The sequence below is a fragment of the Pocillopora damicornis genome, chromosome 9, assembly GCF_964200805.1.
Source record: "Pocillopora damicornis chromosome 9, jaPocDami1.2, whole genome shotgun sequence".
In the NCBI taxonomy this organism is placed as follows: Eukaryota; Metazoa; Cnidaria; class Anthozoa; order Scleractinia; family Pocilloporidae; genus Pocillopora; species Pocillopora damicornis.
Window position 1 is genome coordinate 12,449,900 of NC_142678.1, and position 13,459 is coordinate 12,463,358.

General features: G+C 39.2%; 2 protein-coding genes and 1 pseudogene across 3 annotated transcripts in view; 2 read left to right on the plus strand and 1 right to left on the minus strand.

Annotated features, from left to right (window-relative positions):
- The first annotated feature begins 571 nt into the window (after nucleotides 1-571).
- LOC149040157 (uncharacterized) lies at nucleotides 572-6,942 on the plus strand (annotated as a pseudogene). Its single transcript, XR_016179876.1, has 6 exons — nucleotides 572-860; nucleotides 4,897-5,007; nucleotides 5,098-5,227; nucleotides 5,557-5,869; nucleotides 6,215-6,415; nucleotides 6,807-6,942. The product of XR_016179876.1 is annotated as an uncharacterized LOC149040157 (transcript).
- Nucleotides 6,943-7,311: 369 nt separating this feature from the next.
- On the plus strand, nucleotides 7,312-8,670 carry LOC149040158 (uncharacterized). The gene is made up of 2 exons (XM_089182952.1): nucleotides 7,312-7,630; nucleotides 7,832-8,670. The coding sequence occupies exons 1-2, from the start codon at nucleotides 7,312-7,314 to the stop codon at nucleotides 8,026-8,028; spliced, it is 516 nt and encodes a 171-aa protein (XP_089039078.1). The 3' UTR covers nucleotides 8,029-8,670.
- The window catches only part of LOC149040159 (uncharacterized), a 7,354-nt gene continuing 2,564 nt past the window's right edge, over nucleotides 8,670-13,459 (minus strand). The window contains exons 4-9 of the mRNA XM_089182951.1: nucleotides 12,240-12,303; nucleotides 11,371-11,530; nucleotides 10,599-10,843; nucleotides 10,232-10,273; nucleotides 9,421-9,601; nucleotides 8,670-9,322 (exon numbers count right to left, since the gene is read on the minus strand). Coding sequence (XP_089039077.1) covers nucleotides 8,818-9,322; nucleotides 9,421-9,601; nucleotides 10,232-10,273; nucleotides 10,599-10,843; nucleotides 11,371-11,530; nucleotides 12,240-12,303 — 1,197 coding nt within the window. The 3' untranslated portion in view covers nucleotides 8,670-8,817. The remainder of the gene's footprint in view (nucleotides 9,323-9,420; nucleotides 9,602-10,231; nucleotides 10,274-10,598; nucleotides 10,844-11,370; nucleotides 11,531-12,239; nucleotides 12,304-13,459) is intronic.

Consider the following 13,459-nt stretch of genomic DNA (forward strand, 5'->3'; position numbering starts at 1 on the left):
TTTCCTTTAACAGACTCTCTTTGTCTTGCTGTAAATCTCTACACTTCTTATGTCACTCCTCTAAAGCTAAATTAGCTGTTTGTAAATAGTCATCCATCTTTCCAATAGACACTAACTCAGTAACTAAAATGCTCAGTGTAAAAACAGTTATTGAGCTCTTGCTTTCTCCTACTACCAGTTGCTCTCTTATATTTTGAGGCAACTGAGCTTGCCTCGCGTCGGAGTCTTCCCTGGATCCGAAATCCTGTCTCCCTGCTAATCTGGAACCATTTGTTTGGGATCGAGCTATTCAACAGATCAAGGTAATCTGCAGAAGTACCTTGATCAGCTTCGGTTTTGTGACTGACTGTTATACCGTAGCTGTAACAAAGGGTAAGGAATCTGCACAGCTAAAGCTATTGAAAAGCGATCAACATTTTGCTGTCTTACGTAAGAAAGCGGAGGGTTAATGACATTTAATTTTTGGTCGATCGTTAACTTTTCACGCTCACTAGGGAAAGAAGGCATTTTTCACTAAGGAAACACCGGATTATAAATAAGGAGTCCACGTTACAGCTATCCAGCGTTCTTCCAATAAAAAGATTAGGTTATCAGCCAAAATGGCGGCTGAAGTCATTGAAATCGAAGCGAAAGCCTTGTTTATGGGGACGATTTCCAAGCAGAAATGGTGGTTTCCGTTCACTTTGGATAAAGACAGTAATCTTGAATTTATGCTCTTTTCAAGTAAATTTGGCAGAACAGCGGAAAGCTTATACAACCGGAATTTTTTTTAGTCTTGGAAAGTGTAAACATCTGGCAATGTTTTTCGAGTTCGGCTCCAGGGAACCGACGTGAACAAAGTCTACAGGACGGTCGAGAAGGTAAGCAATTCATCCCGTTTGTGAGGAAATTATAGAGTTTGTTTTATGACCTCTGTAAACGTGGAGTTGGCAGACCGTGTGATGCTCAAATTTATTTTAAAATGACTGTTATGAATACTGCAGTAAGTGTTCTTTCCATCGAGGGGTCGGCAAGTAGTGCCCCGTACATTTTACCATTATATGGGCAGTCATCTTTAAAGCGCCGATAGAATTCCTGTCCGCCATTTTGTCGGCAATTTCTGATAATGATGCCTACAAACTGAAATCCAAATGTTCACAGCATACTACATCGAGAGCCTCAATATGGTGAGCAGTTGGCGTTCAAACAACCTTAACTTGACAACTGTTAAAGGGCAATGTTTTACCGTAAACCGTCAAAAAAAAAAAGAGCTGCGCGATATTTGCTGTCAAAATATATCACGGTCCTTCAAATCCTACAATTAAGAGCTGCTTGTCGCGGACAGTTTATATCTCGAAAAAATCCTTGAACTGGTAAATCCGTTTCCACGTTTCCAAATCAAAACTAATTTTTATGGTCATTTTCACTAACTTCGATATTTTTCAATCACTAAACGGCGTCAAAACGAATATCGCAATCAGCTTCTATCCAAATATACTTCTAGTAGGTTAAAAAAATTCAAACAGATTCTCAATGGATAACTTGTTCACGTTGTGACCACGCCATGCTGCATACACCATACACCCGCAATCACAAGTTGCAAGTTGAGAGCATGTCCGGAAAGTTCTGAAACCACACATACTTGTGGTGTAAAGCAGAGTAGGAATCAATCGATTGAAAGGAAACCAAAAACATCATCATTGTAAATTTGAGAGGACATGGTATTGATTTCTACGACAACTTTGGCTGGAGCTCATTTGAGGTCGAGCTATACACACCAATAAGTATTGTATGGAAAATTAAAAATTCCTATAAAGACACGGACAAAAATTTTGAGAAAGTCCCTCTAACAATATTTTCAAAGTTTGCAATTACTAAACCAGAGAACTCAAATTGGGAAAGGAGTTGACTGCTACGTAGATATTGCTTATGGTTTTGCAGTGCGTTTTAAGTTTTCATTTTATTTAACTGCGATTATTGAAAGACCAAAATCACTTCTGAAAAAGATAGTTCGTATCAAAAACTATGGAATCAATATCAAGTGAGTCTCTATCTATTTCTTCCTCACAATTATCAGCCGTCAAAAGCCATAAATTTCAATCGTCAACCGTCAAAGTTCCTTCCCTTTTACATGCAACCAACATTGAGCTTTGAAAAGCGCCAGAGTAAGGTCATCGTAATATTTTTTCCTTGTCACTACAACTGTTTGCCTAGTGGTACAAGTTTTCTAAACTGACCGTAGAGTAAAATGCAGCAAAGCCAAATTAAAGCATTCCCGGATTTCTTTCGGAAGGGAATTTAACATTGCTCTACTGAAAAGCTTTTGACAGAATTTTTTAGCTCCCCTATAACCTCATTATATCCATGGCTTGCACAATTGCTGTAACGGACGATTGCCAATTTTTATACATGTTAAATCACAACTTTGGATTAACCTGTTTTACTCGCACCAGCGGACACCAGCTCACTGGCCTTTTTCATCTAAGTACAGCCGGACCAAAAATAAGCCTTCGTCTGAGTACTATAATATCTCTCGTTTAGCTTATGTTTTTTGTATTTGTACTTGAAATAAGGAATCTAATTGACAAAAATTGTATTTTTTTTTCCAAAGCTTTACCTTACCACTGAGTAAAATAAATTTGGTTCAAAATTCAGCCTTTAGGAGCTTGTACAATCATATGGATTTGATTCCCTCCTTTTTTCAGTTGAATGTCCAGTCCTTACAGTTGGTCGTCTTGCCAAAACCACACCAAAAAATTGTGTGACATCACCGAACAGACTTGGCAAATCGTGGGAAAACTTGAGTAGGAGATACCGAAAAAAAATGCATGGAAGTCCTTTCTTCTTCATCCTTTTCCATTACCAAACAAAATAATGCACATTTCGATGGAATCTCTAAATATCATAACCGCTGGATGATGAAAGTTGAAATAACCAGACTTTACCTTTTCGGGAGCAAGAAAAAGAGTCATTACACCAAACCCAGCAAGGCTTCTTCATGGCGGACTTGACAGTGTAAGAAGATTTAAAAATTATCATGCAAACGTAACCATGTTATTTCTAAGGAAATAAAACCTTAAACTGATTTTCTTGCTGTAGTTAATCGTGTTTTATACCAAAGGACTAAACACGAGCGCGTTTTAATTTTGTGGTGCGTATTGGAAGCCTGGTCAAACGTTTCTAGGACACTTTCATTTATTTGACTTCTAGGTTAAAATTATTGCCACAAGTGACCCCTTTCCCCTCCCCTAGCAATGTTAAAAGTAATGTAGCGTTTCTGAATATTTCCAGCATTTTTATGAACATTGCAAATAGCCTTTAGTGTTCAAAAAAGGTGTCAAAGGTTTAACATCTCTTTGCTAGTCTGCTAAAACTCAATTCAATCAAATCAAATGGAAGACAAGTACCCTAAAAATAGACAAGGAATCAAAACAAACTTTGCATGCGGACTCTCGCCTTTGTACGGTGAACTCAAAGCTGCGATTGGTTAGTTCGTTACCACAGTTTTCGACTAAGGTAGTTTGGCCGTCGCATAGGGAGGGGGTACTAATGCACGCCTTTTTTCAGGAAAGTGTCCCCTTCCTTTAGAAATAAATAGGAAGAAAACACAAAAACTACGATTACCTAAATCGTTAGAATCGACTTTAAAGCCATAACTAAGACACAGAAGGGCACGAGAGAGGAAATGAAAAGATTTGGACATTTTTTGTTTCCCAAATGCAACTGTTTTCCTCATATAGCTACTTCTACTTCAACTGTTATGGAGAAATTCAAATTATTCCATCTGGCCTCAATTAATGCTGTGCACCGAGCATGCCCAACATGAATTCGAAGCAATTATTTTTATGGCAACATGACATCACAATGAATGAAACAGAAATCCTTGGAGTTCGTCTGAGAGATTTTGTGAGAAGCAGCAATGGCTTGTGTTCTCATACCGTTCCGACGGGAAAAAGTAAGGGCGGATAGTTTTTTTATCACAGCATCTGTTTCACTATTGAATATTGAATTACGCAAGAAAAGGTGGTGAGGAACACGATAAAGTATTTTCTTTCTCTCTTTTCTATAAAGAGTTTAGTCTTCGAAGCTGCTTATCTCTCTAGAGTCAGACGTTTTTTTTTTGCTTTTCTGGTTGAAAATGATCAAAAGTTAAACTCCGACGAGGCAAACAATTTCGAAAACAATATTAATTTAACTATGATTAATTGAGTTGAGGAAAAAATGATACGTTTTCGAATTTGGTTGAGTTCGATTTCACTGTTGAATACCACGTGAGACTAAAGTAACAGAAACGAAGGGTCATTCCCCAAACTGAATATTGTTTGCCCTTTGAAGTTGCAAGACTCGGTGAAAAACAAGTACTAAGCTAATTCGTAGTGACAAATTTTCACAGCAGTGCTGTGAGAGGTTTGTAGATGACAGAGTTGACATGAAACAATAGAGAGCAAATAGACAAAAGAGCGAAGAAAACAAGAGAATAAGGTTATGAGGTGGTGTTCTATATTGTGACGCGTCCTTTGTCTTATACACTAAGAAATAGCTATTAAAATTTTTCACTGAAAGATGTCATATGACACCAAAATAGCCAATGAGGGCGTGCGCAGTTGAGATAAACAAACAAACAAACAAACAATATCTTAAACTCCAGCCAGAGAAGAGAGGGTCACAAATTATCCGTTAAATTTGACCGTGATCCTTATCAATCTCTTCAGTTCTTCCAGATGAAGTTCTTATTCGTGTTTTTCCAGTGTTTTGCTTATGATAGCTACGTAGGCGTTACTTATAAATAGAGTTGAACCTCGGCAAAGTACTTTGTTGATACATTTTAGTTAGTTCTAGTTGCTTTAGATAGTGAACATTTGTGCAAGTCTTACATCATATAGTAACTGATGATTTACTTTTCTCTACTGCTTTTAGAGAAGCTTTATAAAGAGCCCGCGGTCTCTGTACCAACCTTCGCGCGTCTTTCTGAGATCGCAAATAGCCTGGGCTTCGAAATGGAAGAGAGTGAGCTGATGGCTTATCGAGGTAGGAATCTTGGTGATGAGTTACTGGTAATAATTTGATGTAAATTGTTATCTGAGTTCATCAATTTAATTAGTATAATTATTTTGTCAGAGGCAATTTCTAGTACCCTGGCTGATACGTACCAACGGTTGTACGAGTTATCAGACCCCAAACTGCCAGTGAAATATCCACGGACTCCAGGTTACAGACCATCACCAGAAGACAACCCTTACAATGCTTGGTAAGTAAAATTAGAAAAGTAGAAAAGTAGAAACTTATTAATTCAGCGAAAACCCTAATTTATGACAGACACCCCACTATGATATACTATTAGCGTTGGCTCGTAACTTTTCAATCAAACTCTGCTGCGGCGGGTATTTACTGACAAATTCACATTGTTGATTCTAATTAATTTGATTTTGAGGTACTGTCGATGTAACATGAAAGGAGCGTCCAGTGACAAACTTCAAGGCAAAACTATGGCGATCGCTTCCAACAAGTGCCATCGTTGCTCTGTTCACTAGACGTCTTTATCTTCCGCATGTCGTAATAAACTAATTTCATTTTCAGGTATTGGCGATGTGACATTAAAGGAGCATCAAGTGGTAAACTTCGCGGCAAAACTGTGGCTATCAAGGACAACACATGTGTGGCAGGAGTACCTATGATGAATGGTTCTCGTACCCTGGAAGGATTTGTCCCGGATGTGGATGCTACTGTAGTGTCTCGGATATTGGATGCCGGTGGACACATAGTGGGGAAAAGTGTTTGCGAAGATTTGTGTTGTAGCGGAGGCAGTTTTACTGCTGCCACTGGTCCGGTGGTTAATCCACACAATAAGACGAGAATGTGTGGAGGGTCATCATGAGGTTCTGCAGCTTTGGTGAGTAAGAAAGTACATAGGAAAATAGGAAAACCAAGAAGCAAGAAAAATGATTTCTCCTCTTCTTCAACAAAATCTTATTATCGCAAACAAATGATCTCCAAACTGTCCATCACATTGCTTTCACTCAAAAAATCACATAGCCTTCATGCCTACGTTCGAGAGACGGATCAGAGGCCTTGCTTTATGTCCATTTATTTTCGACTCAGACTTGTTCCGTTCCCAGCACACATTATCTCTCAATAAGAATCGTCTTTTATTCCTACACAAAACTTCGTTTTAAATGTGGCTGCTTTGTGCAGCCACGTCTCTTGATTACGCTCTTGTCTTCTCGTCGTTTTTAAGGTGGCTGGAGGTCAAGTTGACATGGCAACCGGTGGAGACCAAGGAGGTTCCATAAGGATCCCCGCTGCGTGTTGCGGCATTGTGGGTCTGAAACCCGCATACGGATTAGTTCCATATACGGGCATTATGCCGATAGAGTTTACTTTGGATCATACTGGACCAATGGCCAGGACTGTGTATGATACAGCTCTGATGTTGGAGGTAGGACAACAAGTTACGACAAATTGTTAGAATTCCCGCAAATATCTAATCTGCGACTTCCCAACAAAAGTAATCGGTGTCTAACGGCATAAGAATCTTGAATTATCGCATAGTTTTTATTTTCGCTCTACCTGATTTCTTGGTTCAGCAGGAGACTATCAGATCAATCACGATATGTGGGTGTCGTTTTTAGTCAAAAGTCGTTTTAAGTCGTTAGTCGTTTTGGTTTGAAAATATTTCGAAAACAGCGCGAAATTCATTTATGTAAACGGTATATTAATTTTCTGGTTGCTACCATGTCATAATTTGTTTTTGATTTGTCTCTCTTTTTGTTTTCTTTTCGTTTTTTTTCTATTGTAATTTTTTTTCCTTTGACTTCACCTTTCGACAGGTGTTCGAATCTTTGGGGCCATTCGACATATTGGAGGTGATCGAATGATGTTTGAAGGAGCTGGTGAGAAGTCATAATTGATTTCACAGAGAGTTCGAAGGAATCCCCTTCAAATAAAGGGGTGGTTGGCGTTTTGGTGAACATTTGTTCAGAACAATCCCGAATCAAGAATAACAGTAGCTAAATGAGGATTTCCCCTTAAACTCTACGCAAACATTTTAAATTGTATACAATGCTCTTATAATTGCGGCCAAGCCTTTGTGTTCGGCGATGGTAAACAGTAGAGGTTACTTCAACCTTTGCGTCCATCCAATGGCATGTCTAGTAACTTGGAGCTAAATTATGTACGTCGTTAGACTGTCATAACATGTGATGTCGTGTCAAGTTAATAAGATGTGATTGATGTGTTGTCATTGCATGTCATGTCACCTGAGGTCATTCTACGTCATACCCTATCGTTTCGAGTCACGCAACTTTAAGTCAAGTCATTTATCATCATTAAGGAATGTTGCACATGAAAATGATTTGTTTTAAAGGGGCTGGAACTGCCGCAAGGATGTATTACGACACCACTCTACAGGAAGCCTTCTCACGAGGTCTAAAATGCCACTCGAATGACCTGTCAAAGAGAGGCAAACTCATTCGGCTGATCGCGAAGTATTTGCACGAGGATTACCACGGTATCTTTCACGGAAAAGCACAGAATCTCGATCGAGAGCTTTGCAAGGCGTATGATGCGGCACTTGAAAAATACGATGTGTTGATTCTGCCCACCATCCCCAAGAAGGCACCAGTTTTCCCGCAGGAAAAGCCTCCTCTAAAAGGTCTAATTTTGGCATTTGAATGTATCATTCTTTTGATTATGAATTTGTCAAAAGTAAGACCTTGAAAGGGAAAAGAAATAAGGATAACCCCATGAAAATAGGGAGAAGACTCGCGAGAAAAAGTTAGAATCTATTGTTGGGAAATAAGTTCACATTAAATAACCATCAATACTAAGACACCTATGGCCATTTATTCTGTAGAATATTTGGCAAGGGCTTCTGAGAGTGCTCCAAACACGTCACCAACTAATGTCACGGGTCACCCAGCTCTATCCATCAACGTCGGCTTCAGTGATGGCTTACCAGTTGGTATGATGATTGTAGGGAGAAAGTTTGACGAGATCACCGTTCTGAATGTCGCCTACGCTTACGAGAAGATCAGAGATGCGGAAAAATAAGATTACAAGATGTCTATAAATAGACTCAGAACTACAAGATTTTTTTCACTCTTGAAAATTCTTGACTGACATTGTCGCACCAAAATCTTGTTCGGTAATCTCTTATAGTTCATTTCAGTTGGAAGATAATACGACTTCAGAATCAGTTTGGAGGGACAAATTCTATGAAATATATTTAATTTACTTTTTACTAGAGAGAAGTTCTAAAGTTCCTAGAATTTTTGAATTTATCAGCAGTGCGCAAAAAGATAAAATATTTCTGCTAAGATTGGTGCTAATATACTTATTTTAACACTAGGAAATTTTTCGCTTCATTTTGCGTTGCGTCATCCAGGGGTTCTGAAAGGAGATTGATATCAATGGTTTGTTTGAGGAGTAGCTCAAGTGCATCAAGAACTGTCTTGAAGACTGGGGGAAAAAATAGTCACATATTAAGAGGTCAAAAAAGAGCTGAAAAAGGCTTTCCAGAAAACTATTTTTGCTCAAAACTACCTCTAAATGTTAAAGATATTGAGCCAATGTTAGTCAAAGTGCGGAAAAGTGCTAAAAATGCAAACCAGAGCTCTAATAAAAATGCTCAAAAGGTGCTCGACTTCATCAGAAATGGCTTTAGCAAGCAAAATAAAGTAGGTACATTTCGCTGATGCCTCACACTTTTTATTCTTTTAAGATACACCTGTTTTCTCTATTAGAAGTTACACCGGTAAACCTTAAGGATCTAAAATGTGCTCATCTACAGAACGTTAGCAGGATTTTTTAGGCATCACAAGACCCAGATGATACTCGCCATTACCGGATGTAGATGTTTCCATGAGGGTTGTTGACGTTGGTGAGGTGGTTCAGACTGTTCGTGCCACAAGGATCATGGGTAGGCCAGTTCCCTGTGCGTGTGTTAGACTCGAAATAGTAATACTCCTTTAACCATGAGCTACTTTGAGATCGTATCAGATCCGGTCCCAGAGTAGAACCTGCAGGATTTCCAGCAGCATGAAGGATGAGTTGGTCGGGAACGTAGTTATGACATTTAGAAGCCACGTTCTTTATAATGCGGCATAAAACACTTCCAGTTTTGAATTCCACCAGACTTCCGGTTCCTTCTTTACAAGCGATCCAGTGGTTGATGTTGGATTTCACCATGAACTCACTGCCAAGAGACTTCCACAGGTTGAATTCCATGGCGTTGTAGTCAGTCTCACTTACAGGGGGGGTAGTTGACTGGTAGACATTCCCAACGTCATGGGATATAGGCCAGTTGGGACGTGGTGTAATCGCATTTGAACCATGTCTGAATGCCCTTTTGAAAAATTTAAAGATTGTTCAGTAAATGAACAAATAAATACGCAGACAACTAAACAAGTAGGATGATGAATAAATAGAGGGAGAAATAACAACCTGTAGTTTGTAAATGTGTAGCTATACACTAGAGTCCAGCCTCCGCCATCCGTTTCTTGGTCGCAGTAGGCCTGTACTGTTTGGCCTCCTCCAGGTTTAATCCAGTACACACCGGAAGTTGCATCTTTTCGCTTTTCTTTAATATCTTTACATGACTTTCCTGGGTATTTTTTGATCAGGCCTGTAGAGAAACAGATATTATAAAATGATTGAGACGGTGAGCCCACTCTCATTGGTTAATTGGTGTAAACACCGTTGTCACGTCACGCTTTTTGTGTTTCCCCGGCACAATTTGAAAACATTTAAAGCTCAAAGCATTTGCAACGCTCGTAAAGTAATTTCAAGCACGAATAACAAATATTAGAAACGGAGAAAACTTTTCCAAATTTTGCTTTGGAGTTTGGCTATCTCTTTCTCCCTGAACCCGAAGAGAAAAAGAGAAGAAAGAGATAGACGAAATTCAGTGCTTTGCCTCCCTTGTCGAGGGAAAAAAAATAGAAAAAATGTGCAACGAAATGTGAATTTACTGCGCAGTAACTATGAAGTAAATGCGCATCTTTGGAGATTGCAATGGGTAGAATTCTCGGGTCTCAGCCCCCCCCCCCCCCCCCCTTTTCTTGTTTAGATGAGGCGATGTAAACACGGAATAAGTTCTCTATCAGTCTATTACTTAGAATTAATTCAAAGTCTAATTGACGGAAAGGACAGTACCCGAACTCCCCACTAATAATAATGATCTCATGCCAAGCGAACGAACCAAACAACTCAAAATGAAAAACAAAGACAAACAAACACGTAAGCAAAAACATACCATACAACAGTTTCATCTCATCACACTCCGGTTCCTTTTTTTCTGTTTTAAAACAAAAGGAATATAAGCCGAGCCTTAATCACATAGACATTGACTCAAGCATTAAACCCCTCCCCCCCCCCCCCCCCCACAATCCCTCCTCGCCGGTGTTTCTTCAAAACAAATCTGAATACGGTGGAAGAATACCCCCCTCCCCTCGGTGATAGATGAGGATAGTCTGTACCTTTTTAACTCAGTGAAAAGTTTCAATTTTCTTGTGTCCCAGTAGCTTAGCAAATAGCTCAGCAACACCTTTTATGAAAATGGTCAAAGAATAGAAGCTTTTACTTGCGTCCTCTTGTTGCAATCCGTACCTAGTTTGACTTACCTTTATCCCCACAATATCTTCCTCGTTTGAGGCAGGCAGGAGGAAGTTTGTAGATAAAGAAACCTGAACATTTCTTGATCGCTATTTCTTGAGTCTTTGCGCAGCAAGTCTTCCCAGTTGTATAGCAAACCGTGGCTTGGGCACTTTCCCCAGGCTTCAAGTTAACAGGGTGTGGCTTGAGAAGATAGGCAGGAAACATGGCCCCACATGCAGGAGACTTCAAGCAGCCACCTCCATTTTGGTCACTAAGATTGAGACGGTTTATTAATTCAGTGCCAGCTTATGTCTCGGCGCAGAGAAGCAAAAAACATTACAGGCTCAGAATTCATGCTTATTTTTGCACATAACATGTAAAGTAAATATCATGACCGACTATATGGCTAATCAGGACATTTATAATAATGCAAACCAAAAAATTACAAGCAAAATGGCATTACTGCGCATTCTAGATTTTTCTTGCCCCTGATTGGTTTGTTTTAGAATTATAACGCCATTCCTGCCGCAATAACTGGCTACCGTACAATGATGACTTCGTCGACAACGATGACAAGAATGATGTAATCTGTCGACATGAAAGGAGAATGGAGTTCCCTCCACCACCCCAGAGAAATCATTCCTCACGACGATTTGAACGTTTTTTAGAACCCTGGGTAGTGAACACAAATCTGTTTCTCTTCCTCGGGGAGGGGGGAGAGGGGGGTTGAGTGTCAGTTACACTGCGTCACTGAAGATAAATTCACAATACTGATTTATAACAAAAGAAAGAACTTACGTAGTGGCCATTTTGTTTCCTGCATCCCCAGTGAATCGGTACCAATCCTCTTTCCATGCTTTGCGTTTATCTGATTTCTTTGTTAGCTTGTTGAATCCCGCCGCACGATCAGCGCCACGCAGGGTGCGGTAATTAGAACACGGGTCCTTATCGTATCCATCTGTGGAAGACAAGAAAAAAAAGACATATTGCATTTTATAATGATTGCTGGAGAAATTTGTCGAGTATTCACAGACCGATCCAAGAGATAATTGGGAATTCACCTTGATTCAATCTCCAACAGTAATCCTCACTATTGTATGATTCGTGCTCTTTAATCATAAACCACCAGTAGACATGCTCCATTGTACAATATGATAATGTGGAGGGAGGAGGTGGGGATGGGGAAGAAAGGCCAGAGCTTTCATTCACAATTCAGTCCCTTTGGGAGCGCACGAGGATGGCGAATGATTTTAAAACCATTTTCAAGTTTACACACCACATCCCAAGAGAGTTTTCATCGTATAATAGCGATTTCAAAAGTGCAGTCCGTGGCTTTATCTAGAATAACAATTTCAAAATATTGTAGGGTTTCTATGGGTCCGATGAAAAGACGTGCGTAGGGGGCAGTGATACGGATAAACCAATACACGGAAGAGTTGGGATGTAAATATAAATTGTACGTGACGGGAAAATGGAACAAACAAAAGGAAACAAGATCCTTGATATACATTTGTTTTGAAAGCTTTTCGTTTTAAAATTTTGGCCACAGACCTCAACATGTCTTGAAAATTTTTATATGCCTTATCCTTTGACCTACGACTCTTTCAATACTGAAAATCATATATATATTGTCTTTTTTTTCATATGAGATTCTGTATTCAACTTACGAGCCACATCCACTTCGGTGAAACAAACTATTAGGAAGAGTACCGTGACAAAGGCCAGTCCCATCTACAAATTAAAAGAAAAAAAGGAATAAAATGAAACTTGTAACTAGCATGTAGGAAAATTATCGTCGTGGTGAATCCACATTTTTTTTCTATGTCTTGCGCCCATGAAAAGAAAAAAAATGGCCTATTTCTTTAACTTAGCCGATTGTTTTTGTGATAGGGTGATGGAAAAGCCTCTCGGTTGTTTTGAAAGCATTGTGTGCTAGGTTCTTTTGTTTTATCTACGGTATGATTTGTCCAGCATCATGAAGTCTTAACTGAAGCAATTAATTTTTCTTTCTACACAACGGCTCATGTTATAGTCGATAAACATTCCACATATCTGCATAAAATTAAATGCTAGCTCATGGTCTGCAAGACATACGAGAAGCAAGCTATTCCTTTCTGCAATGTATTTCTTTATATTTCTTCTTCTTTAAAGAACCCTGCAATCGAAAGAAATCTATAACCGATAAATTAACCCGACACTCAGTTTAGTATTTGAAATTCCTTAGTTTTCTCATGTTAATATAATTTAAAATACACTTTAAAAGCGCACGAAATGTAAATATTTTTTTTCTTTTCTTTTTTTTAAGTACGAGCTAAATAAAACAAATTCCTTCATCACTATAAATAATGGCTCTAGTCTTATATTCATTTACGGCTACAAAGTTACATCTACTCAAAGTTAATGAAGAAGGATCTTTAGGAAATGCGTTTGCATCTGCGTCGTTCTGTTCCTGTTGTTCTTGTAATACTGCTGCCCTTTCTTAGGTGTGTGCGTGTGAAGGGGGGGAGGGGGTAGGGGGTGAATAATTTTAGTAGGGAGGTGTTCGGAAGATTTGAGGATTGAATGCCTTTGAAAGCGTATATCCTCTTCAGTCTGTCTAGAATAAGTCCACGCTATATTAACTCAAGACAAAAGCTTCGATCTCTAGGAGAAAAAAATTATATCTCCTCTCAGATCTCTGTACATATTGCGCACGTCAGACCTTACGGTTAAAACACACACTACGGCTCCGAACTCCCGGCAGCAATAACCCGACCCCCCCGGCAGAACTTAAGCACAACCATGGAATCTAGAATAGACGAGACGCAGAATTCATGTATGCGTGTAAGAAATTATTATTTCAGCTTTTCCCAATAAATTCATGATATATAATGCAACTTCGACGCTT

Bases quoted from the DNA above. Each gene is read 5' to 3' on its own strand.
- LOC149040158 (XM_089182952.1), top strand. From the start codon at position 7,312: ATGTTGCACATGAAAATGATTTGTTTTAAAGGGGCTGGAACTGCCGCA. The intron at 7,631-7,831 runs GTCTAATTTTGG...TTTATTCTGTAG, and splicing joins GGAAAAGCCTCCTCTAAAAG to AATATTTGGCAAGGGCTTCT.